This window comes from Prionailurus viverrinus, chromosome C1 (assembly GCF_022837055.1).
Source record: "Prionailurus viverrinus isolate Anna chromosome C1, UM_Priviv_1.0, whole genome shotgun sequence".
NCBI classification, from domain to species: Eukaryota; Metazoa; Chordata; class Mammalia; order Carnivora; family Felidae; genus Prionailurus; species Prionailurus viverrinus.
This window is the reverse complement of record NC_062568.1, coordinates 213,418,241-213,443,410: the sequence shown is the minus strand read 5'-3', so window position 1 is coordinate 213,443,410 and position 25,170 is coordinate 213,418,241. Positions and strand designations below refer to the sequence as shown.

The following is a 25,170-nucleotide window of genomic DNA, read 5'->3' as shown; positions in this document are numbered from 1 at the left end:
CTCCTGCCGGACAGCCCCCCGGGCCGGCTCTTGTCCCCACCCCCGTGTGAGCTGTGTATCGGAGGCCGCGTGTCTGCCGGGCATGGCCTTGTCAGCGCTGCTCTGTGTACAGACGGTCCTGTGGCATCTGTGCATGGGAGGTGCTCGTGCTGGTCCCGGTGCCGGTGCTGGTTTTGGAGCTGGAGCTGGAGGCGCTGTGCACGCCCGCAGACCAGCCCGGCCTCGCCGGGGTGGGTGCCGATCTCGCTGCTGGGCCCTCCGGGTGTCCCTCTGGCTCTGCCTGGCACTTGGCTGGGAGCTGTGTCTTTACTGGTGCATCACCCCAGAACTGGGTACCTGCGTGATGGTTAGCGGCTGTTGTGGCAGCCGGAGCTCTGCACCGAAGTCCGACCGCGCTCTCGGGCCTTGGGCCGGCACCATCGGCCGGCCTCTGGATCGTCTCCTCCCCTCCTCCCTCCTCGTCCTCCACATACTTTTTTATTTTTTTAAGGACGTGCAGGGCGGCACACGAAAAGCGGTACGTGGGGGTGGCAAGGCCGGCAGCCTTGGGAGGCAAAGTGGTCGTGAGCTCGCTCCCCCAGAACGCGTGGGGCACAGCCAGTGGCGTCTCTCCCAGGGCTCTTGCCACTAGGGGTTCCCCAGATGCCAGGTCAGATGCTCCGCGCCCAGGCCTGCTGGAACACGGGGTTCTCAGCAGAGCGTAGGGGAGCCAGTGGCGTGGAGCCCAAAGACCTTCTCCCGCCCTGCCCTGCCTCTGGGCCGTGGCCCAGGCTGTCCCGCTGTGCATTTGGGGCCCGGGCGCTGAAGCGTGGCCTTTGCGAGCGTGAGGCCCCGAGGTCGATGCCGGAAGCCGCCGTGGCTTCCGGCGGCCACTGGCCCTCTCGTCCACCCTGCTCTTCCCTGCGCTGGTCTTGGGTGGTGGCCGAGAGCCCGGCAGCCGTCCTGATCCCACTCCGTGTGTGTCTGACGGAGCCTCTTGTCTCGACTGACACCCTGGCCCCCGTTGACGTGAAGGTCAGGTAGCAGGGTCACACCTAAATCGTACCCCGAGTCTTGCAAACCTGCAGAGGCCCCTGGGCGTGAAGCGTGCGAAACCCCCGTGTGGGTGTCCTTTCCTCCTCTGTGAGGAACGCGCACAGCCGCCGAACAGTCCTGGGCGTGTGCCTGTGCCGTCCACGGCCAGCTCTTCGACGGAGCGGCTGCGCCGTGGCGGGATGGCCCTTGGAGCGCTGTCCCGGAGACCACACGTGTCCTGTGCCGGGACGTGGCACAGGACACGTGCCCTCGCCCTTGTGGGGGGGGCCACCAGTGGGTTCCAGGGGCAGGCCCCCCCACCGCCCTGGCCATGTCCTAGGCCCGGAAGCCTGTTCCCTCCTGGAGGTCTGTGGGCCCCCGGGATCTGGCGTGGAGGCCTTGAGAAAGGTCAGAAACCACAAGCGAATGTCCTTACCTGCTTGCTGACCTCTGGCGGAGTAGGAATCACTGGGCAGTTTTGTCCCTGATGATCTGCCGTCCCTGGGGCCCAAGTGTGCCCTGCTGGGGACAGTGGCCTTCCAGGCCCGAAGAGGTATGTCCTGGCCCAGCTGTCTTCCTGCTTCTCTCTCTCGTCGATAGAAGGGGCTCACGGGGGGTTTTCTTGCTATAGGAATCTCAGAGGAGTCATTCCAGCTCCGTGAAGACACCTCCCTCTCCTGGGGTTGACGGAGCTCAGGGTGGGTGGGGGCGAGGGAGGCTCTGGCCCTTTCTCCAGAACTGATGGGCTGGTTTTGAGCGCTGGGTGCGCTGGCAGGCCGCGTCCCTGCCCGGGAACCTGCCCCGCTCTCCCCCCCGCCGCGTGGAATGGGCTCTTGGCCAATGGGCGCCGGGCGCCACCCGCCAACCCCATGCGTGTGGGGGTGGCCCCGTAGCCGGAGCCGTGTGACGCCCCCGGAGTCTCCCTGAGGGTTCTCAGAACCTGCAGGAGCCCGCGCCAGGCCTGCGGCTTTTCTCTCGGTGAGAACTCGGCCTGTCTTCTCCCCTCCCGGCCTCCTATCTGCTCCGACAGGAAGCCCCACCCCTGCTGGCGTGACTGACCGCCGCTCCCCTGTCACAGGCGGCCGGAGGCGGCCGGGCCGCGCAGGCAGACTGTCAGCGGACTCTTGCCCCTAAAAAGCGCCACCAAGCCAAGCCGTCTTTCTTTCCTGATTGTTTCGCATCTGAGCAGACCGTCCACAGCCGTCTGGGTTTGCCCTGAAGCGCCTCCCCGGAGCTGGGCGCGTCCCCCTCGGCTGCAGGGCCACAGGCCTTGGGGCATCTGCTTCTGCGTGAGGACAGAGGCCGGTGTGTCCCTGCACGGAGTCCCCCCCGTGCCTCTCTGTCCACCGCGAGGGGCTGGGTGCCCCGCGAACCCGTGTGCAGGCAGATGTGCTGGGCTTGGTCAGGCCCTTCCTCTGGGATCCTCGGTCCGCGGGCCTTGTGCCCGGGCTCCAGTCAGCCCTGTGTCTCTTGAATTTTGTGATGACAGCCCGATGAGGGGGACACCTTGCCTGACCACTTGCCCTCCCCCTCCCCCATCTCCCTCCCGGGGCCAGTTCTGTGACACAGCATTTCCCCACCTGTTCCAGAGCAGGGAGGAGCCCCTCCCCCATTAACCCCCTCCATCCCCCTCCTGGCCAAGGCTTCCCCGCACCTGCTCCCCCTGAGGTCAGGCATCATCCTGGTGGCCTAAGGTGGGTGACGGTGTGTCCGCCTTGTGGTACGGACCCCAGGACCCCAGCACAGCTGCCCCGGGGGGAGGCACGGTCCACCTCCGCAGACTGTTTGGCAGGAAGAGACCCCATCTCCCTCAGGGATCCTGTGCCATCAGGTGGCTCTCCTTCTGACACCTGCTTGGGAGGCCACGCCCACCATCACGTCCGACAGACCCTTGGGTCCCTGGGAGTCTGGGGCAGCTTCTCCAGCCTCCAGCAGCAAGGTGTGAGGAAAGCAGGAGTGTGGCCTGTGTCCCAAAGCTGAGTTGTGCACTTGGTGGAAGGGGTTTGTCCCTTTTTTTTTGAGGATGCTTGCTTTTGGGGTTGGGGGAGCTTGCCAGAGGGCGGCTGCCCCCTCCACCCCCCAGCTGATGGCAAGTGGCCGAAATTCTACTCGTCACCCACAACACTGGGGACCCAGGGACAGAGTCCCCACACTTGGCCCCACACTTGGCCCGTGAGCCTGCCCGCCACCTGGTATGGCCACCAGGAGGAGGTCAGCGTCTGTGGCTCCTGTTGGCTGTTGGGGCTGTGGCCAGGGGCTGTCCCCTCGAGTCCCCACCCTGAGCCCGGCCTGGGCCCTCTGCCCTGGGCCTCCTGTGGCCGTTGGGGGAGGTCACGGCACGGTAGCCCCCACAGGTAGCGCCACAGCGCCCGTTCTCGCGGAAATGGCTTGTCCTGCTGGAGTCCGGGCCGCACATCACTGCACACGCCTGGTGCTCAGAGCGTCGATGCCCTCAGGGGCTCCGGTGACAACTTTTGTGTCGTTCACAGGTCTCCTCCGAGCCCCCGGCCTCCATCCGAAAAACAGATGACGCCCCCTCCCAAGTCCCCACGTCTTCTGAGAAGGACAAACAGTCTGGCTGGCTGCGGACCCTGGCCAGCTCCTCCAGCAAGGTCGGGCGCGGGGCGGCGGGTACAGGACGGGGGGTGGTGGGTTCGGGGACGCGGGCGGCAGGTGAGGGCACGGGCACGGCGCTCTGCGCTCCTGCCTCTGACCCCTGGCGCCTCTTCCAGCAGAGCCTTGGCTGCGTTCACCCTCGCCAGCGCCTTTCCGCTTTCCGACCCTGGTCCCCTGCGGTTTCTGCGAGTGACAAAGAGCTCTCCCCGCACCTTCCGGCCCTGATTCGAGACAGGTGAGTACCTGCCGTGCCAGCTGCTGGCGGTCGGTGATTATCGGTGGATGAGACCTTTCCTTGACGTGGCCGCCCGAAGTTGTCCTCAGACAGAGCGCGCGTGATTCGAGCGAGGCCGTCACCCTGCGCGTCTCAGGACCGGCACCCACCCCTCCCGGGCGCCCCTTAAACGCCTGAGTGCACGGTGGTGCGCGCTCAACACGGCCGGTGAAGGGTCCCGAGTCTGTGGGCCCGGCGCTCTTTGTCCCCGCCTGCGGCTTCGCTCTAACCTGCGTCCGCGTGGGGCCGCGTGGCAGTGGAACTAGCCCCGTTCCGGCAGGAGTCCCAGAAGCGGCGGGGGGGGGGGGGGGGGTCCTGTTGACTGGCGTCCGGGTGGGCACGGCCAGAACTTCTGCTTGGGGTGCGGCCAGCGGCCGTGCTCCGGCTGCCCCGGGGCTCTGGCTCGCGCCTCCTCCTTCACACCCTCCGGGGGGGCGCGTCCCACCGGGAGCCTTCACGTGCTGGCCACCGTGGGGGGGGAGGGGGGGGGCAGACGCCTGTGGCCCCAAGGTCCCCCCACCCCTGCAGCTTTTACTCCTACAAGAGCTTTGAGACGGGTGTGGCCCCCAACGTGGCCCTGGCACCGCCGGCCCAGCAGAAGGTCGTGAGCAGCCCGCCCTGTGCCACCGTGGTGTCCCGGGCCCCCGAGCCTCTGGCCACCTGCATCCAGCCACGGAAGCGGAAGCTGGCCGCCGACACCCCCGGAGCCCCGGAGACGCCGGCGCCCGTGGCCGCCCCAGAGGACGGCAAAGACTCGGAGGCCGAGGTGGAAGTGGACAGCAGGGAGGAATGTACGTGTGAGTCGGGGTCCCTGCCTGCCCCGGGGCGCCGCCGCACTGCGCGGAGGTGCGGTGAGCGCTCTGCTAATGTCCGCTTCCCCTCCCGTCCCTGTGTCCGCAGTCACCTCCTCCCTGTCCTCCCTCTCCTCCCCGTCCCTTACCTCATCCAGCTCCGCCAAGGACCTGAGCTCCCCGGGCATGCACGCCCCGCCCACCGCGCCCGCCGCCCCCGAGGCCGCCGCCCCCGCGGACACCGCGGGCGGCGGCGGGCTGGAGGCAGAGCTCGAGCACCTGCGGCAGGCCCTGGAGGGCGGCCTGGACACCAAGGAAGCCAAAGAGAAGTTCCTGCACGAGGTGGTGAAGATGCGCGTGAAGCAGGAGGAGAAGCTGAGCGCCGCCCTGCAGGCCAAGCGCAGCCTCCACCAGGTGAGGCCGCCGTGCGCCCCGCCGTCCCCTCGCAGGGCCGGCCTGTCGCTCGGGGCGCCGGGGAGGAGTGGGGGCTTGGCCTGCCGCCCGAGGCTCATTCCCTAAAGCCCCGTGTCGCCAGAGGGGGAACGAGGGTGCGGGCGGGACCGGCTGGCTCCAGGCACGCTGGATTCTAGATGATTCCACTCAAGTGACTGCTTCCCGTCGGAGAAGGCGCTTGGGGCCTAGGGTGTCTGGGTCCCGCCTCCGTAGGGGCGGGCAGGGCCTCCGCCCCGACTCTGCAGCCTTGCCCGGCGCACTCGGGATCGCGAGTTCACACCTCTGCGGTGGCGGTGGCGTCTGGCAGCTTCACACGTGGGCTCTAGCACAGCACGGGCCTGCCGGTCCCCGGGGCGCCGGGTCCCAGACGTCTCTCCTGAGCGTGTGTCAGGCGCTCGCTCAGAACGCCCCTTCCCTGGTCTTGTTGGAGGCGTGATTTCCCACACGCGCGCTCACTGGCGCCTGTGGCACGGGGGCGGCCGTCGCTGGTGGCTGGAGAGGGACGGGCAGAGGCGGAGGCGCTGAGGAGGGAGGCAGGGAGCCTGAGCGGGCGCCCGGCCTGGAGGACGCCCGGCGGCTGGAGTGCGCTGGGCCGAGGGGCTCTGCCGGGAGGGGTTGGGGCATCCGGGAAGGCAGGTGGCACTTGACGCCTGAGGGGGAGGCTGTGGGGAGCGGCGGGGGCGGGGGCAGAGGGGCCAGGGCGGTGACCCCAGCCCGGGTGTGTGCGCCACCCTCCCAGGAGCTGGAGTTTCTGCGCGTGGCCAAGAAGGAGAAGCTTCGGGAAGCCACGGAGGCCAAGCGCAACCTGCGAAAGGAGATCGAGCGCCTCCGGGCGGAGAACGAGAAGAAGATGCGCGAGGCCAACGAGTCCCGGCTGCGCCTGAAGCGGGAGCTGGAGCAGGCGCGGCAGGTGCGGGTGTGCGACAAGGGCTGCGAGGCCGGCCGCCTGCGCGCCAAGTACTCGGCCCAGGTACAGGCGGGGGCTGTGGCAGGGGCTCGGAGGCCTCACCTGGTGCCTGGGTGACAGATGGGGAGACGGGCTTGCGGGGCCCCACCTCCAGACTCGGCCGCGTGGCAGGCGCTGTGCTGGCATCTTGGGGTCCTTTCTCACCTCGAGGGGTCCACCACAAGCTTAGGGGACCACGGGGGACCGGCAGGCCGACTGGGGCGCTGCACGCTCTCCTGGGCTTTGGGAGTCGGTCCCCCGCAGGGAGGGGTCCTCTGGCTGCACACGTGGGCGCTCTGTGCCCTCTTCCCTCCCGACCACGCCCCTCTTTGGTGGTTTCCCTTGAGAAACCGGCTCTGAGCCGGCCCCCCCGGCGGTGCAGAGGAGCCCCAGGCAGCCCCAGCCTCACCCCACCCAGCTTTAAACGCCTCAGCACGTCTGGATGGGCCGTCCTGCCCGGCCAGGGATCGGGTGCGGGGCGGTGGGCATGGCAGCCCCTCCTCCCCTTGCCTCACGGGTGCTGGGAGGGTCTGGTCTGGGCTTTGGAGGGAAACTGGCCTCAGGATGTCGAGGGCGCCCGGAGGCAGCTGCTGGGGGGGGGGGGGGGCGGGGGGGCGGGGGCCGGTAGTTCCCACCCGCCAGCGGCTCGGCGCACCCGTCTGGACTCGGGTCCCGGTGCCCCCGGAGAGGCCCTCCCGGGCCCCGGCTGCCGCCTCCCTCGCTCAGCGGCACGCGTCCCACGCAGGGGAAGGAGGGCGGCTGGCGCGTCCGGGTGGGGGGCGGGTGCTGACGCCCGGCGTCCCGTCCCTTCCAGATCGAGGACCTGCAGGTGAAGCTCCAGCACGCGGAGGCGGACCGCGAGCAGCTGCGGGCCGACCTGCTTCGGGAGCGCGAGGCCCGGGAGCACCTGGAGAAGGTGGTGAAGGAGCTGCAGGAGCAGCTGTGGCCGCGGCCCCGGCCCGAGGCCGCCGGCGGCGGCGAGAGCGCGGCCGAGCTGGAGCCCTAGCGGAGCCCGCGGTCGGCCGGGTGCGGACGCCGCGGGGGCGGGCGGCCCCCCCCTCCCCGCCCCGCCAGCCGGGGGTCTCTGCGCCTGCGCGCCGGCGGCCCGCCCCCGCGTCCACATAGCACAACGTCTTACTGTGCCTATAACCAAGCGAGCGTTTGGAACCACATACTTTTGGAATCCACTGCAAAATTTTCTACTGGCCAAGTTCGAGTGTGCAAGCCGGGTTCCCAGCGGAGCCGGGGCCGAGGCTCCGTGCCCGCCGTGGTCCTTCTGCTTGCCGGGACGTCCTACCATTTACATTTTTGTTATAAGCTATTTAAAACCAACGAGAAGACTTGATACTCAGAAAAATCAACAGGTTTTTTAATGACTAACTTTTCAAAGCCCCACCAACACGTGACGCCACCTGAGGACCTGCTAAGGGAGCCGCGGCGCCGCCCCGCAAAGCCATCTCAGCTCGTCGGCGCCCGCGCGAGGACAGGGAGGGTTTTCTCCAGAGTCTATTTTTTCAGCGACAAGGACCCAGGCCGCCCGCGCCGGCCGCCGGCGCCCCGAGCCGGAACACTGCCGCCTTCCGCCTGCCCGGGCGCCGCTCACCTCCGCCACCCTCCCCCGGCCGCCCCTGTCGTGTCGGGACTGAGGCCGCGGCGTCGGAACAAAAACAGCATTACTTCACTTTTTTTTTTTCTTTTTGTTTGTTCATTTAAACGTATATTTAGAACTGCACTTTGTCAAAACTCTTCCCTTCTCTTTTTATTCCCCAGTTAACGGAGGTTTTTACTTTTCAAATATTGCAGACCCATTTATAGAGCAGTCCACATCCTAAGTGCTCGAGTGTTTAGAAACCCCCTCTGGTGCTCGGTTGAACAAGGGAATCACAAAGCGGAAACGCAGAAGCTGAACTTCGGGGGGTGGTTCTGTGCCTTCCAGCATCTTGTACAGCAACTCCTGACTCGTCTTTTTACCCCCGAGACACCTGTCTTCAGTCGCGATCGAACCCGCCACTATCAGAATAAGTTACTTGCATTTATTCCAGATAATCTCGTTTACTCTCAACTGTTCGTGCAAATTGTATAAGGTTTTTTATGCCCAAGCTTGAAAAATGATTCCCCAGTAGACAAGAGGCGGCTACCCATCCTGAAATTACGGTATTTATTTACGTGAGAAAGATCTTAGCCAGGATTCTTCGCTCGACCCCGTTCTAACGCCGAGGCAGCTGCCAGCGCGCACGGAGGTGGGGACCGCTGGCTGGCGCAGGTGCAGACGCCGCCCGCCGCCGTGACCAGCAGAGGCTTGGTGACCGTGTCATCTGCAGGGTTCTTGCGCATGGTTTACCGGGGGGGAGGGGGGAGGGGCGCAGGTGCTGCTGGACCCCCCTTCTAAAGTGCAATGCAAAAGGGACATCATATATATGCAGCGTTTGTTTGGATTTTTTTTTTTTTTGCTTTTGTTTTTCTTTTGCAGTTATGAAATCTGTATGCATGGAATGTTAAACCTCTGCCATATGTATACCCATCGATGGGCATTATTACCGGGCCCTGTGAGGGGCCGGCTGTGCTACACAACACGCAGAATGCTGTGTTCAGCCTCGTGTTTCCGGAGTTGTGTTTTTTCAGTCATTTCTTCAAGGGAAACGAAATGATTTAGCTGGAGCAGACCTTTAAGCGTGCTTCTGTGTGACTGTGCTCTGTTGCCGAGTCTGAAAGTCGTGAGAGATCAAAGGGCCCGTGGGCCTGTCGCCCGGGCCGTCCGTTTGCTTTTCGGTTTTTTAGGCCCCAGCGGGCGATGAGCTTCTCTAAGTTCTGTGCAGGCACCTTCCCCGCCCTCCCCGCCCCCACCCTTGCCCTCCCAGTGCCCACCTCCGGTCACCGTCTAGGCCGTTGGGTCCACGACCCCACTTGCCAGCTTTGCCCCAGGACGTTGGGAAAAGCTGGCCAGGCCACGGCAGCTCGCAACCCCCCCCCCCCCCCCCAGGCCCGCCCCTCTGTCCCTGTCTGAGGCTCCTGTGGCCTCGCCAGAGCTGGTGCGGCGGGGACCGGCTGTCACGGGCTCCCTGGTCACCAGCAGCTTGAGCCTTCCCGGGTGGCTCCCGGGGGCAGCTGGGGGGCATAGGCTTGTTCCGGCCGCTTCCATCCTCGGGGGTGGGGGGTGGGGGGGGCCGGGCCGAGGGTTCGCGCAGCCGCAGAAGGGAGAAGGGGGGTCTTGTAGGCTGTTGGCTCTCCCTGTGTGTAATACCCATTACCCGAGTGACTGTGCACCCGTTTAATTACTCATTATTTCTATGCTGAAAGAGGATTTTTAACGAAGGGAAAAACAGCAATAACATTCATATCTTTGGAGCAGCTAACTCACACACATAATATCCTGCTTTCCGTACAGAACGAGCCCCGTGTAAAAACAGTCCCTGTGTAAATACCTGTCCTCTACACTGTCGTATCTCCCGCGTATACGGTGGTTCCTTTTTCAGAAACTCTTTTCTTACCTGGTAGTTGTCCTGTTTTCTGGGTTGTTTTTAACTGAGGAAGAACAGAGCTCACCTGCCGGAGGGGACGGACCCTCTGCCAGTCCCCGCAGCACCCTGCGGGCCCCGTCCTGCCCGCCCCTGCCCGCCCACCGCGTCCACCAGGCTCGAGAGGCCGTCTTGTTCTTGCTTTAAGTCAGGAGTCACAAGCGACATTTTTTTTCAATTAAGGAAAAAAACCACAGCTCTACCTTTGTACCTGCCGGGAGCGTCTGCATCGCCGTCCGCGTTTTCTCCTCTGCTGCTGCTAATGACAACACGGTGACTTACTCTACTATCGAAAACTATTTTTATGTAATTAATGTATGCTTTCTTGTTTATAAATGCCTGATTTAAAAAGAAAAAAGAAAAAGCTTGGCATATTTATCTACTTCGCTGTGTACCCGTTAGTCCTTTGGCGCCCCTCCCCCAGACAGAAGACATTGTACAATAAAGGACTTTGAGCGTATGCGGAGGACAGCCATGCTTGGGCCACCCCACCCGCCCCCGGCCACCACCGGGGCCTGAGCCCGGGGAGGGCAAGTGGGTGTCTGCCCATCAGACCGCGGGGGGCCTTCGGTGTCCGTTGACCCCGAGTGGCGTGGGGCGCGGGTGGGCAGCGGGGGTGCGGTCTGACTCTCTAGGCCCCCCCCCCCCCCCGTCTGCACCGTGGACCTCAGCTGGAGGGGACCCAGCCTGGGGTCCCCTCAGCGTGGATGGCCAGCTCCCCACAGGTGGCCCCCGCCTGCTGTCCCGAGGGAGAAGCAGAGGGACTCCGCCGTGCTGGGGCCTGGGGCGCCGGGCTGCCACCTCAGCCCCTCGTGGGTCATGTGGAGGTCATTTTGCCTCGAGGGACGCCCGGGTCCCAGCCCCCCTGGTGCCTCCGCAGCCCCAACGGTCCCGGGAGTTCCCCGGGGAGGGGTGCAGGGCAGGCCGCAGTATGGGCGGCCCGGAAAAGCCCACTCTTCCTCGGGGCCAGGCTTCTGTCCAGCCCCGCCTCTGTCAGTCACTCGACAGGCTCCCCAACGCCAAGATCCCAGCCCCTCGTAGGGTGCCACCTAGGGTCTGCGAGAGAGGCTGGGCTGGGCGCAGGTCAGGAAGGAGAGCTGTGAGCTGGGCCCCGAGCCACAGCCCCCCACCGCTGCCCCTTCCTGCTGCGCATCGGGCCCCGGGGCCCTGCCTGGGGTCCTGGGCCCCGAGGTGTGGACGGCAGACCTGACCTCAGTGGGACTCTGCCGAGGGCCACACAGCACACCCTCTGGAGCCCACCCCTGTTCACCGCTGCCCCCTCCCTTGCCTGGGTGTCCCCCGGGCCTGGCTCCCCGCTCCTCTGGGGGGGCCTCCCGCTGAGCTGCGTGTCCCCGCCTGGGCAGGGCTGGGCACCCGTCCAGCTCTCTCCGTTAGGGGGGCTGCCCCTCACTGTCTTCTGGGGTCTCCTGAGTGGACAGTCGTCCGCTGCGGTCTGTTGGGCGTCCCCGGGGGCACTGCGAGCAGAGGGCCCCTGCAGCCAAGGCCCTACCGGTGCCCGGTGCCAAACGCTCGTCCCTCCCTCCGCCTCACGACCAAGCCCACCAGGATGGGCGGCAGGACCTTGGGTGACCTTGCAGACTTGTCCAGACCTGCCATCGCCATGGGGCATCGATCCCTACCACTGAGTCCCTTCCCTGGGGCCTGCCAGGTGGGCATCTTGACCTGGGCCCTGTGCCTGGTGAGGGCCTTTCCGCGTCCTTCCCCAGGGCATCTCCCCAGGCCACCAGGACCCGGAGGCTCTCGGCCTCCAACCCGCACCCGCCCTGCGAGGGTCCAAATGCTGCCGGAGGCCCTGAATGTGAAAATCGAGGGGAGGGAGGCAGGGGGTGAGAGGCAGTCCTGAAGGACTGGAGGCCCCTGGGGGCATGGGGAAGGAGGGCTTCCTGGGGGCGCAGGCCGTGCGCAGGCTTCGAGAGGCAGCTTGTGGCCAATGTGGTGCTTGGTCCATTCGGGGCTTTGGAGCTGGGCCGGTGGTGGCCTCGGAACATGGGATGCTGGGGGTCACTTTCGGGTATAATTTGACTTTAAAGGGCCCTGTGCACCCCGATGCGGGACGGACAGGATAGGGGCTGCCTAGTGTCAACCCCCGTCCCAAAGCCGCTCTTAAGAGGTCACGGTGGGAGAAACCCCCTCCCCAGTATTCCCAGCAGCCTCCTGCCCCCTTGCACTGCCTCTGGGTCCCCTGGCTCCGGACCGTCCACACCGCCAGCATGCCGGCCAGGGGCTCTTCAGGGACCCACGAGGCTGTCCCAGAGCTTGGCCTCGTTTGCCCAGAGCCCTGGCCTAAGTTCTCGGGCCCCTCCCCAGTTGGTGCTGGTTTCCAAGCCCCTCGAGGCCCTGGGGATGCGGCGAGCCCAGGGCAGAGGAGGTGCTCCTGGGAACTGACTCAGGTCCCTAGTTTCTGGACCTGCCCTGTGACCCCCCCACCCCCAGCTTTCACTTCTGCCTCTGTCACCAGCAGCCAGGGCCACACCCGCGGCCCCTGTGCTCAGCCGTGCCTGCCTGTCTCTGTCTTGGGATCTCCGCCCCTCCTCCAGTCTGTTGGCCCCTGAGCCACAGTCTGGCCCCCAGGGCCCCACCCCACCACCCTGTGGTCAGGGGGGCTGACCGCAGGCCAAGAACTCGCACCCTTATCTGGGGAGGCGGATGCCAGGCGCGCCCTCCGTGGAAAGAGGAAGCCGCCTGCCCATTTACAGTAACAGCTGGTACGGCCTCCTCCCCTGAGGAGCCCCCTGGGGGGAGGACTGCGGGGTCAGGCCCTGGCGCTGAGTGTGGTCCCCAGCCTCCACCCCACCCACACCCCAGCTGTGGCCAACAGCCCCCCCTCCCTGGCTCGCCCAGCCTGGAGCCCGACCCACCTCTGCTCCCCACGACACCCCCTTCCCGGTCTCTCTCTGCCTGTCCTGGCACAGGTCACCCCTTCTTGCTGGCCAGGAAGAGACAGGCTGGCGGGCTCCTTGGGCAGCTCCGAGAGACAGATCGGGGTCGTTCATGAGATCCCCAAGGCCCCACACCCACACTCTGCCGGCCAGGGGCCTAGGCACACTCTGGGTGACCACCGCCCGCAGGAAGGCAGGGATCCTGGAGGAAAACTGGGCAGCTGGCCCACCCTTTTGGAGGGTCCCGAAGGACAGTCTGTGACCTCGGGAAGGGGTGGGGCTGTGACCCGGCTGTGCTGGCCTCGGCAGGATGTGAGAAAGCAGGGCCTCGGAGAGGACCCTGACCCTCCCCACAGAAACCCACCGTGCTCTGCGCCCTCCCGTGTGCCCTGCCCACTGCCAGGCAACCCTGGGAGGGGTGGGGGCAGAACTTTGGGGGCCTGGATGCCTGCCCGCCCCTGCAACCCCTGCCATAGCGATGACGTGAGCTGTGCAGGCCTCACACCCGCGGCCATCTGTGCCCAGACCGGTGCCAGGGGCTGGGGGCCGAGAGTGCCGGGACTCTCAGCCCTGGAGCAGGTGGCCCCTCTGTGGGGGGTGGCAGGGACAGGCAGGTGGAGCCGGCCTGGCTTCTCTTTGGAGTGTCCTGTGCCCGGCAGGTGTCTGTCGGGGCCGGGGTCGGGCCTTCCTGCTCCATTGCCGGTCCTGGAGCCCTTACCGGCAGGAAGCCTGGCCCAAGCTCTTGCCCAGCCGAGGCCACTCCTGCCACAGAAGCTGCTTTTGCAAACTTCAGAGACAAGGCACCTTGTGAAGGCTGGGGCCCGAGGCCAGGGCTCGGGTCCCCTCCTCATGAGGCCCCTGTCAGGGGACATCGGAGTCCGGCGCAAGGCCCAGGCAGGGTGGGGGAGAGGGGAAGGCGGGAGAGGGCCCAGGAGGTGGGCCCAGGCAGGTGGGGCCGTGTCTGGGTCCTCCGTGCAACGAAGGGGGGCCCTAAGCACTGCCGTGGCGTCTGCACGCTCGCGTGCATGGGACAGCCAGGTCGGCTCGCACACGAGCCGGCAAGGGACAGGTGCCACCACTCCCCTTCCAAGTCCCCCCCCCCCCCCCCCCGTGAACTTCCCTTCCCTGTCTCAGCCCCACCCAGGCAGCGGGGTGTCCTTGCCCTCCTTTCCTTTTCTGGGGCTCCCTCTGGCACCGCGGGCTGCACGCATGGGGCAGGGTGGTGAGTTCCCATGGGGTCCAACCCCCGCCCCCCGCCCTGCCCTTGGTGGAGCTTTGACCTGGTGGACGTGTGGCCCACACCCCCAACTTCCTGTTTCTAAGAAAAAGCAGTCCCAGAGAAGTCTTTGGTGGCAAGGGGGGGGGGGGGAGTTGGGGGGAATCTTTGGAGGCTTCTGGCCAAGGTCTGGGGAGGCGCTGGGAGGGGTTTTGTTTTGTTTTGTCCAGAGGCGGGGGGGGGGGGGGGGACTCGAGGAGAGCTGCGGCGGGTGTGGCCTGGCTGGGCAATCACTGGTCCATCACTGTCCGGCCATCTGCCTTCCCTGGACACCTGCTTCCCCAGGCAGGAAGGCAGCGGTCAACTGGGCCAGGGGCCCAGGTCAAGGCTCCTCCGCCCCGGCGTGGCCGCCTTGGGTCTAGTCTCCCCAGCACCCATGTCAGGATATGGGCCACCCCCCACCCACCATCCTGCAGCTGGCAGTGAGCAGGGTATGCGGGGGGAGGGGGGCTCCCCCAGTCCGAGTTTACCCCCTCCCCCCCCAGTCAGATGCAGATTAGGCTCCTCTCCCACACCCCCCACCCCGGGGGAAGGGCCGCCGCAGAGAATCCTCCGTGGAATTAGAAAGCTGGTTCCAAAACATTCCGAATTCCTGCTCCTTCCGGCCGGGCCGGAAGCGCGCCTGGGGAGGGGCGGGCAGGGGCGGGGGCTGCGTGGTCCCCGGAGGCCACGGGGCCGACCCTCCTGGGGCGATCGTGTTGCACGGGTCCGGATGGGCCGAGGACCTGGACTCTCGTAGGCCTCGCAGGCCCCTAGGGGGCAGGGGGCGTCGCCCGCGACCGAGTCCGCGCGAGCCCCCCCTTCCGGGGGGCCAGTAGGTCCCCACTTCCTTCCGCCGAGTCACCTTCTGGGGTCTGGCGCGGGGTGGGGTGGGGGGCGAGGGCCGACACCGGGGGTCCTGCGGCCCTCGCCCCGCGGCCTCGGTTTCCTATCATGCGTCTGACGGAAACCCGCCACTGCGCCCCGTGGGGCCGCCCCGCCGCCCGGTTTCACTTCCCCCGCCCGCCTCCCGGCGTCGCGTCCCAATTCCGTCCGCAGCCTGGGTCCCGGGCGCCCCCGCAGGACCCGCGCAGCCGGGGCGCAGGAGCGAGCTGGGGTTCCCCGAGCTCCCGGGGGCGCGCGCAGGAAGTGCCCCCCGCGGGCCGGGCGCGGTTAGCCCTTCCGGTCCCCGCTCGGGGCGGGGGGAGGGGCGGCCCGGGCAGGCGGGGGGCCGGGGGGGGGGGGTCCCCGCTCCGAGCCCGGCGGGCGGGGCGCGGGTCCGTCCACGTGTCGGGAGGCCGAGCCGGGCGGCGGCCCCCGGCGGCGGAGGCGGGAACTGCAGCCCCGGCCGGGCGCGGGGAGGGCGCGTGTGCGCCGGGGACGGGGATCCGCCCTCCCGGGAGGGCGCCCGCTCGGCCACCCCTCCCGCCTGTGCGGGAGCCCGAGGGAGACCCGGTCCTTTAAGCGCCCCCTCCTCCGCCCCGCACCTGGCGAGGAGCGTTCCCGCTGGTGGAAGAGCCCCCTTGCCCCCCACACCTCTGCCCCTTCCCGGGGCTCCGTAGAGGCCCTGGGCCCTGTCCCCGCTGGTGGTCCGCACGCGGGCCCCGAGTCACCGCTGGGGGACGCACCACCTGGGTCCAGTGGCTCTCTCTGTGCCCCGCTTCCGTCGGCCCCTGGGGGCCGGGGCCAACTCCTGGGGAGTGGGGGCCTTGGCAGGTGTGACCACTGGAGACCCCAAGAGTCACGGAAGGCCACACGGTGACCTGTGACGCCCTTAGAAATGCTCCCCCCACCCCCAGCCTCTCCCTTGCTCCTCAAGGACTGGCCTCCCCTGCCCTGGATGGACTTCACTCACCAGGATGATGATCCCCTCTCCACTACCCTGCTTCTCCCCCAAGCTGCTGGGACCCCACCCAGTCCACACCCAGGCCTAGCCGGCCTGCCCTTCTCTATTCGGCAGAGCAGGCCCAGCCGCCCACACCTGGCCTCCCATTCTTACCACCCCTTCTCCCACTGTGCACCTGCTGACCACCTTTCCTGATCAGCAGCTGTTTGGTGCCCCAGGTGCACCCCCAGCCCTGTCCCCGGCATCCTCCTAAAGGCCCTCTCACCTCCTTTTCTGCCTCACCTTTGCCCCCTTTCCTGGAGCGGGGGGGTGGGGGGGGGGTGGGGTCTTCCAGAGTGGGCTCACTGAGGATTTGCAGAGGGAACGAGGAGGGAACGGGGCCTCCCCGGAAGGCCAGCCCCACCCCTGACGTTGGCCCACGCAGGGGCTCCTGTGGTTTCCCTGGCCCGTGGCCAGCACCTGTGCTGCAGACAGGGCCAAGGAAGGTTCGAAGGCTTGGGGGGGCAGGTAGCACCCCTCCCACACCCTTCCCCCGGCGCCCCAGGAGGGAGGCCCTGCAGACTGGGGTCCACCCTGCTGGGCACCGGAGCGACGTTTGTGGGGAACACTGTCCCGCTTCCTTCTGTCTCTGGTTGTGCAGGGGGCAGGGCTGGGGGGTCGACGGTTCTCTGAACTGCTGGGCGGAGTTCCCAGGAGGAGGGGTACCTGGAGTTTCGGGGAGCATCACCATCTGGGGGTCACATGGGGTGGAGACGGCTGGCCTGGTGGCTGAGCCCGGCACATCTGGCAGGCTGTACCAGGCTGCCCGGCTGGCCGGCCGGCCGATGACAGCCCTATTTATAGTCTCCATCAGAAAACGCCCCTGACCAGGGCGGTGGGGTGGCCGGGCTGCTCCTCGACACCCGGGGCCTCGTGCCAAGAGGAGCCCAGGCTGGAGCGGCTCCGGCCTGTACGGGCCGCCGCCTGGCCCGCTCACTCCCCTTGGCCACCCTCGAGGCTCGCTGACGGACCGCAGCCGCCCTGGGCCTGAGGCCAGGGGGTCCCCCAGGGTTACCTGCGAGGCAGGGGGCCCAGGGCAGCTCCTCCCCACCTGCTCGGGCCCCCAGCTGGCTCCCAGGGTGTCCTGTGCTGACTGTGGCCCAGGCTTTTCCATCAGAGAGGCTGTGGGCTGGCCCTCAGTGGCCATCTCCTGCCTTGAGGGGACAGTGGCAGGAAGGGGACGGCCCCTCACAGCCACGTCTGTTCTAGGTGCCGAGCGCCGCCCGCCCCGGGATGGTCTTGTGGAAACAGGCCCCGTGATCCCCGCGGGACGGAGGGCTCCCGGGGTGCTGGGCCTCCTTCGGCAGGCAGTGGGCCGGGCCTCCCCGGAACCTGTCTGGCGGCGGGCACCGGGCACCCCTCAGGAAGCCCTCCCTGGGAGGAGGGGCTCCACACAGCCGGCCCGGCACCGAGACTGGGCGGCCTGCCCGGGCTTTGCAGAAGGAAGGCCTCCCCTGAGAGTCCTGGGTGACCCGCCGGCCGGAGCAGGGAGAGGAGGCTGGGCAGGCCGCCTGCGCAGGAGGGGCCCCCTGTGCTGGGCGCCAGGCTGGCGCGGGGTGGTCTGAGAGGTCGCGCTCGCCAGGGCCCTGCTGGGAGGTGGGCCGGGCAGAGAGGGACAGGCCCCTGATCCGTCTGCCCCTCTTTCTGTCTGGCTGCAGAACTCCGAATGAAGAACGAATACGTCCTCTTCCAGGCAGTGCCTTGCCAGGTGCTCAGCATGGGGTTATCACTCTGTAAATGTCCCCCGAGCAAGTGGACAGCAGGAGGGACCCTCGGGGGAGAGAGCGCGGCCCAGGGGAGAAGGGTTTCGCTTGCAGTCGGGGAGGGGCTGAGACCAGAGCCTCCTCCCCAAGCCCCCTGGGGGCTGAGTAGCTTCTTGGAGTGTAAGGGATGTGGGGGCGGCCTCACGCTACCCGCTCTACAAGCCCCTGCCCGCCTGCCCCAGCCCAGTGGCGGAGGTGGCTCTGGGGCCTCGGAGAAGCCTGCCTTCCTCTAAGGAGAAGGCCCTCGGGGTCTCCCGGGAGGGCCTGACGGAGCCCCTGCCTGTCTGATGGCCACTAGGTCAGGACCCCGGGTCTAATGTCCCCCCGGCCCCTGCTGGGTCAGCACCGATTCTGGGAGCAGCGACCAGGCCCAGGTCCCTCCTTCCCCCACTGAGGACCCACGTAACGGGTGGGCTTGCAGGCGCTCAGAGCTCCAGATGAGAGCTCTCCCACCTGGCCCCCGCCCTAGGCTCTCCCCGACCCCGCAACGGCGAGGGGTGAGGGGCCTTCCGGGACCGGTCGCCGCGCCTGCAGTGCTGCTCCCGCTCGGCCCTTCACCTGCCGGATGTGAAGGCCAGGCCAGCCTGTGGCCGGGACTCTGCTGACCCTCCGTCTTTCCTCGTTTTCTTGGGAGTTCAAACTCCTTGCGGGTCTGTCCGTGGGACGCTGTGAAGACTGGGACCCGGCCAGGGGGCAGCTGCCTCTGTGCCCACCCGGCGTGCCTGTTCACTGGCTCAGACACACCACTGTCCCCAAGGGCACGTCCACACCGCCACCCAGGAGTCCCGGCAGAGGGTGGGCAGTGGGACAGGGCAGGGGACCGCTATCCTGCCCAAAAGGGGGCTCACGGGGTGTGAGCTCCCCTCGGGCCTCGAGTGGGTCATCTCACTGGGCCGCAGCCGCCTCGCCGGGAAGCTGGTGGGGGCGCAGGCGTGGGGAGAGCCCTGGGGGACCCACGGGGCCAGTGCCCGCTCTCAGATTTGCTTGGAAGACGGAAAGTAGGAGGGTTCGCGGGCCATGCGTCTGCAGGACCGTAGGGCCGGCCTTGCTCTGCGCGCGCGCGCGTGTGTGTGTGTGCGCGCGCGCGCGGACTCGGGGTGGGACGGACCACGCCTGCCCGCGTCCAGAGGCCCCGGGGGCCACAGTCCCGGTCCGTGTGGGGTGGCGACTCTGAACTTGCGCCCTGGGCTTTGTGACTCAACCGCACAGCGCTGGTCTGGAATGAAAGGCCGGAGGACACCCCTGGACAGCCTGGAAAACGTCGCAGCTCTTCTCTTCCCAGCACATTTTTCTTCCTAAAGTCAAACATTTTTATTGTTTTTGACAGAAGGGAAGTTTCATCTGGAGAAGAGGAAAGGGCCGCAGGCCCCGTTGCCGAGGATCCGGGCAGACCCGGGGCCCTGACGGGCGGTTCTAGCAGACCTTGGCGCGTGTGGCCCTCCTAACTTCCGGCTGCCCACTAGGGGCTCTGCCCCACTGTTGACGCAGCCGCGTGTGGACACGGCTCCTACGACAGCTCAGGGCCACAGCCCCACCCGCCTCCCTGTGCTTCCGGAAGGACGCAGTCCCCAGGGCCCAGGCACATTCTGACCCAGGAGTCGGTGGTTCCCAAGAATGGGCCCTTTCTGGGGACTCGCTGCTGGGGACACCGGCCAGCAATCCGTCCCCTCCTAATGGACAGAGGCGGAGGCTCTGCTGAACCAGGCTGGCAGCATCTATGGCCACTTGAGCTCGTGGAACCAGAAGGCTGGCAGGTGAAGCTCGCTCCAGGTGACACAGCGGCCACCCCACACCTCAGGCTCAGAAGCACATCAGTTCCTTAGTTACGGAGGCTCTGGAACCCCCCTCCCTCACTGACTCTGCGGTCAGTGGCCCTCTGGCGGCTGACTGGCCGGCTGCCTCACCGGGTCTGGAAGCCAGGACCGAGCAAGGGGTGGTCCTGGGGTTCAGCAGGACAAGATCCATCTGGGCTGTCCATTTTGGGCAGTCATAGTGAGGGAAAAACTGGACGGGAGCCCTAATAAGCAGAGAGCAGGAAGCACCAAGTGAGGGCACGGCTGCCAGGGGCCTGATGTTGGCTTTGCCATAGGGATGCCTTCCTTGTCTGCTCCCTCTTGCCTTTAGTAAGAACAGTTATTCCATGGGAAGCTACCTCCTAAGGACAGGTGAGCCTCTGCTCCATTCATCCATGATCACATCCATCACCCATCACATCCTCCCTCTCGACCACACATCCACTATTTGTCCATACACCTGTTCATCCATCAGTTTACCCACACTCCTATCCACCTACCCACCTATCCATCCATCCATCCGTCCATCCACCCACCCACCTATCTATCCATCCATCCATCCACCCACCCACCTACCCATCCATCCATCCATCCATCCTCCCATCCATCCATCCATTCTTCCTTCGATCGATCGATCCATCCATCCATCCATCCATCCTTTCTTCCATCCTTTCATCCTTCCATCCTTTCATCCATCCTCCCATCCGTCCATCCATTTATCCATCCACCCACCCACCCACCTATCCATCCATCCATCCATCCATCCATTCTTCCTTCCTTCCATCCATCCATCCATCCATCCTTCCATCCATCCTCCCATCCACCCATTCTTTTTTTTTTTTTTCAACGTTTATTTATTTTTGGGACAGAGAGAGACAGAGCATGAACGGGGGAGGGGCAGAGAGAGAGGGAGACACAGAATCGGAAACAGGCTCCAGGCTCTGAGCCATCAGCCCAGAGCCCGACGCGGGGCTCGAACTCACGGACCGCGAGATCGTGACCTGGCTGAAGTCGGACGCTTAACCGACTGCGCCACCCAGGCGCCCCATCATCCACCCATTCTTCCATCCATCCATCCATCCACCCACCCACCCACCTATCCATCCATCCATCCTCCCATCCATCCATCCATCCATCCACCCATCCTTTCTTCCATCCATCCATCCATCCTCCCATCCATCCATCCATCCATCCTTCCAGCTACTCAGCTACCAGTCTCCCTGCATACCTCCTCTGCCCAATGTGTCTCCAGTGCCTCCCATTCTGCGTGGCACAGAGCAGGTGCTCTGAATTCACCCATTCATTCAACGAGTATTTGCTGAGGGCCTCCTATGGGTCACACGCGGTGCTAGATGCTAAGGCTGTGAAAGTGAGCAAAAGCAACCACACATCTCCCTCTGGACATTGGGGAGCAGACAAGTGAAGGGCATGGCACGTCAGCCCCGTCTGTGCAGAAGACGTGAGGCGGGCGGCACGAGCAGGAAATGTTGCTGAAGGTGGGGTGCGGCTTCAGAGCTGGTGGCCAAGGAAGGCCTCGTGAGAAGGTGAGGCGAGCAGTCTCAGCAGCGCAAAGAGTACGTGCAAAGGCCCCGAGGCAGAAACACGCATGGCAGGACTGAGGGGCCACGGGGGCCGGTGTGAGTGCAAAGCCAAGAAGTAAGGGCAGCGAGTGTGGCGCCAGCTCTGGCCGGGCTGGGGGTCCTGGCAGAGTCTTGGGGGTGAGCCCTGACGGCCCCCTTGCTGTGGTGTCGGGAGCGGGGGGAGCGAAGTCGGGCTGGGGATGCACTTTGAAGCAGGACGGAGAAGACCTGCCTTGGACCATGGAGCAGGGGAGAAGCAGATCAGGGAACACGGGGGCTGGTGTGGGGGGCTCGTCTGCAGTGCCCTCGGGGCCGGAGGGAGGCCGTCCAGTCACCACCCTCCCTGAGCCTTGCTGCTGGCCGGCTGCACCAGGACCAGGGGCCACAGGGCATCCCTGGGGCTGAGCCCCCCCCCCCCCCCCCCCCCCCGGCGATCAGGGAGGTGAGGGAGCAGCCGGGGCACAGGTGCACGGAGGAGGGGCGGGTGGCCCCGCTGTGCGCGCTGGGGTGGGGGTCCTCATCCAGGAGGGAGAAGGGGCGCGGGGTCTGCGGGGTTTCTGGGCTGGGAGCAGCCGTGTGCTCTCGTGGGGGGGGGGACTCTGGATGCTCCTCTGCCACTCCTCATTTCTTAGGACGAGAAGTGGCGGTGGGCCTCGTGGCTGAGGGGCAAGTCTAGCCCCCCCAGCACGGGGTGCACACAGGGTGAGCCCAGGCGTGGAAGCAGGAACTGTGCGGCCACTCGGGAGAGGACGCAGGAGGAGGCCCCGCCACCTGCCCAGAGCCCCCCTCTCCCGGGCACCGGGTGCATTTCAGAGGCAGCTGTAAAATCCGAGAAGTGTCCCTTGCCCAGTCCCTGCAGACACGAAGCTTGTTTCTGGAAAGCCAGTCACCTGCTTACTGCCTCTTGATTTCTCCTTTGGCAGCCGTTTCCAGTGTCCCCAGGCTGTTTGCGGGGCGGGGGGAGGAGGGGGACTGAGCCACCCTCCAAGGCAGGGGTTGTGGCAGGGAGGCAGTGTTTGCTCTGACGGCTCAGTCGGGCCAGCGTCGCTGCCAGACTCCGTAGCAGGGGGACCGGGACCGTCCCATCCCCAGCCCGGCCTGGGCTCAGCCTGGGGCCCGGGGGTGCCAGGCGGAAGGGGGTCCGGCACGCACCCGGCCGAGCCTCCACGGGTATCCTGGGTGTGCGGGAAGGGGCTTGCGTCTGGGCGAGGCACCTCTCGGCAGTCAGTGCTGAGCATTTTATTAAAGCCAGTGGCCTTGGGGTGCACGAAAGGTGGCCCCTCCGGCCCCCACTCAGGCCACTGGGAGGAGGGTGCCCTTGAAAGGCAGGGGTCTCCCTGGGGGAGAGAGGACACTGGTGGCTCTCGGGCGCATGGGGATGGTTCTTCTAGCTCAGGGATTCAGGGCCTTCTCCAGGGATGTGGGGCTGCCGGTCCGTCCCCTTCCCCGAGACCCGAAGGTGTTTGAAGGCGGTGGGCAGCACGTGGCCCAGGAAGGGAGGGTCGGTCACATCGCGGATCATGACGACATACTCCCCTGCAAAACACGGGAGCTCAGACTCGGTCCCCAGTAGTCCCCCCCTGTCCGGGCCCCTGCCCTGGCTTCTGCCCACCCCCAGACCCTGCCCAGGACCTCAGGTGTCCTCCCGGGCCCTGCGACCCCAGGACCTGGTGCGCGGAGCACCCCTCACCCCCGATGGGGCTACATGACTGAGTGCAAGGATTCTTTTGAGAAAACTCCCCATCTTTTTAACAGAAAAGCAATTCATTTCCTCTAAAATGTTTTTTTAAATAATTAAGCCTCTGAAGACACCGTCGTCTGGTTCGTTTGAAGCCCCCGCCCGGCCGGGCTCAGGCCGGCGAGGTGGGGGGGGGGGGGGGGCGCCCTCCAGGGCGCCCCGGGGATGGAGAAACACTTTCCCCTTCTGCAGTCTGTAAACTGTCTGCGGAGCTTCAAAGTTGGAGAAACCATAAAAAAGAAAATAAGAAATAACAGAAAGCGTGGTTGCCATGGAAACCGTCCTTTTCCCCTCCCCCGAGCCCGAGGGGGCTGGCACCGGAGCGTGGAAAAACCTCGCTGGGCTGGCCCGGGCTCACACCAGGAATGCGGCCGCAGCTGAAACGGGGCGCAGGAGGCGGCTCACACCGTCAGAGAGAACATTCCAGTGCCCTGGTCTGGGGAGCAGGCACTCCCCTCGCTGCACAGTCACCCAGGGGCTGTGGACACCCTGTGTTCTGGCGGGGGGGGTGGGTGGCGGTGGCAGGATGGGAAAGAGCCTCGGGGGGGGGGGCAGGAATTTGCTGGGCTTTGAGTCAGTTCCTTCAGAAATTCGGGGGGCCTGGGCGGGGGCCCGCGTTCTGCAGCCCCGGGCACCAGGCCTCCCTGGCCGGCCTGGAGGAAAAGCCGCGCATGGCAACGCCACAGTGTTTCCAAGCAGCCGGTTTCTAGGTGTTCCCGGGAACACGGCTACACCAACCTGCGGCCGGCGCGCCGGCTGGGGGGCGAGCTCCGCGGGCGGCGGCCGCAGGACCAGGCCCAGCCCTCGGCTCACCTCCCTGCCGCGCTCTTCTCCCCAAGGACGGCAGGGGGTCTGGCCGGTGGCCACCGTGCCGGCCTCAGAAGCCACCCGAGGCCCGGCCCACGCGGCCTGGCCGTGGGCCCGGTGCCCAGCGTCCCCACAGAGGCGGCGCGGCCACCCACCGGCTTCACCCCTCGAAGCCGGAAGTCGCTTCTCCTCGGGCCCGGCCCTCCTCCGGCCTGTCGCCCATCGGACCCCGCAGCTGAGTGCAGGGGGCGCCCCCTCTGCCCACGCACGAGGGGCCCAGGGTCCTAAAATAGGGCGACCACAGCACCAGCTTTGCTGGCGTCAGCAGACTCACGTGGCTGCTGTTGGGACTCCTAGCGCCGGCCCGCACGGCAAGGTGGGAGGCACTGCCCAGAGCCCGGCCCGGCCCTCCCCCACACAAGGGGGGCTCGTGGGCCACAGGCTTCAAATACACGAAGGGTTGAGGGGACCCAGACCTGGAAGCCTGCCGGCCTTCCGATCGGGACCCTGGACACAAGGAGCCAGGGACGTTCACTTCGCCCGTGGGGACAGAGAGGCCCCCCACCCGGCACCCGCGGCCATTCCAAGGGCCCGGGGAGGGCCTGGTGGAAGCCCATCCCCCATCCGTGCCCCCTCCACCTGGGGTGCCTCTGGGGGAGCCCAGAGGGGCATGGGGAGCGGCCGGGCCGGGAGTCGCCCTCTCTGATTCCCTGGCTTCCAGAGTCAAGACGAGTGTTGGATTTAGGGGTGCGTTCAGAGGAAGGGAGTCTTTCCAAAAGGTTGGCAACGATGATACATGTGGATTGTGGGGTGGTGGGTGGAATCGGCCCCCCCGCCCCATCCCCTGCCAGCCACCTACCTGGGAGGGCCGCAGCCGCGGGCTCTGCGGTGGCCGCCCCGTCAGGCCTGCAGGGAGAGGAGAAGGAAGCCCCTGAACCGCAGCCCCGGGGCCCTGAGGACAACAGAGACCCTGCTGTTCCTGCCTGCCGGCCTCAGGCGGGCACAGGTGTGACCGTCCTGTCCTCCGAGGCCCATCTCTGCCTCCCAAGGGTGGAGCGTGCCCCCGTCTGGACAGCTCTCTGCCCCTGGGCCCGGTGCCTCGCCGTCTAAACCCAAACATAGCCACAGAGGCTGGAGCCAGACCCCAACAGACCCATCCCTGTAGGATCAGAGGTTCTTTGCACGGAGCCCCCACAATGCCGAGCAGAGAGGCCACTCGGAGAAGGGCTGGCACACCGGCTCTGCTCGGAAGTGACTTACCAGTGGTGTTTATTTTCCAGCGGCAGCCGGGCTCGGCGGGGCCCTGGTGCGTCCTCCTGTGTCCCCCTCAGAGGGACCGGAGGCCATTGCTACCTGGGAGCCTCATGGGAAGGGAAAGAAAAGGTAGCAGGCAGAGACAGGCTGTGCGGGGTTCCCTGGGCCTGGACCCAAGTCCGAGGGACGGAGACCCTCACTTCTCACGCGGTGGCTGCGCGGCGGCCACAAGAGGCCCTGACGGGCAGCCCGAGGCGGCTCAATCAAGCCCAAGTCTGAGGGCTTTGACCTGACCGAGGGTTTCTGCCTGTCCGCAGGGGTGGTCACCAGGAGGCCACCTTGGGGACATGAGGGTGCCGACCTGGACCCCCAGCTGCCAGATGCACCTTCTTGGTGGGACAGAGGCCCCAGAGCGACGGGCTGGGCTTTGCCCTGAAGGATCTACCCGGGCGCCTTGGGGGGAGCCACGGGACTCCTCCCACCACGGCCTCCGTGGCTGGTGGTGGTTTCCTGTTATCAGAGCTGGGGGTGGAGGACGGGGGCTCCCTGGCATCGGCTCGGCGACCTGCCAGGCTCCGACCCCTTG

General features: G+C 66.4%; 2 protein-coding genes across 7 annotated transcripts in view; one reads left to right on the top strand and one right to left on the bottom strand.

Annotated features, from left to right (window-relative positions):
* The window catches only part of SKI (SKI proto-oncogene), a 70,031-nt gene extending 59,962 nt beyond the window's left edge, over positions 1-10,069 (top strand). The window contains exons 2-7 of one of the 5 annotated variants that reach the window (XM_047869390.1): positions 3,504-3,626; positions 3,750-3,865; positions 4,433-4,695; positions 4,805-5,109; positions 5,888-6,118; positions 6,909-10,069. In XM_047869390.1, the coding sequence (XP_047725346.1) occupies positions 3,504-3,626; positions 3,750-3,865; positions 4,433-4,695; positions 4,805-5,109; positions 5,888-6,118; positions 6,909-7,100 (1,230 nt within the window). In that variant the 3' untranslated portion in view covers positions 7,101-10,069. Of the gene's footprint in view, positions 1-3,503; positions 3,627-3,746; positions 3,866-4,432; positions 4,702-4,804; positions 5,110-5,887; positions 6,119-6,908 lie in introns of all 5 variants that reach the window. The other 4 variants (XM_047869388.1, XM_047869389.1, XM_047869391.1 and 1 more) reach the window with 4 other exon arrangements.
* Positions 10,070-21,435: 11,366 nt separating this feature from the next.
* Positions 21,436-25,170, bottom strand: part of MORN1 (MORN repeat containing 1) — a 50,552-nt gene continuing 46,817 nt past the window's right edge. For both annotated transcript variants that reach the window (XM_047869837.1, XM_047869838.1), the window contains 2 exons: positions 24,190-24,236; positions 21,436-22,321 (listed from right to left, as the gene is read on the bottom strand). In XM_047869837.1, the coding sequence (XP_047725793.1) occupies positions 22,173-22,321; positions 24,190-24,236 (196 nt within the window). In that variant the 3' untranslated portion in view covers positions 21,436-22,172. The remainder of the gene's footprint in view (positions 22,322-24,189; positions 24,237-25,170) is intronic.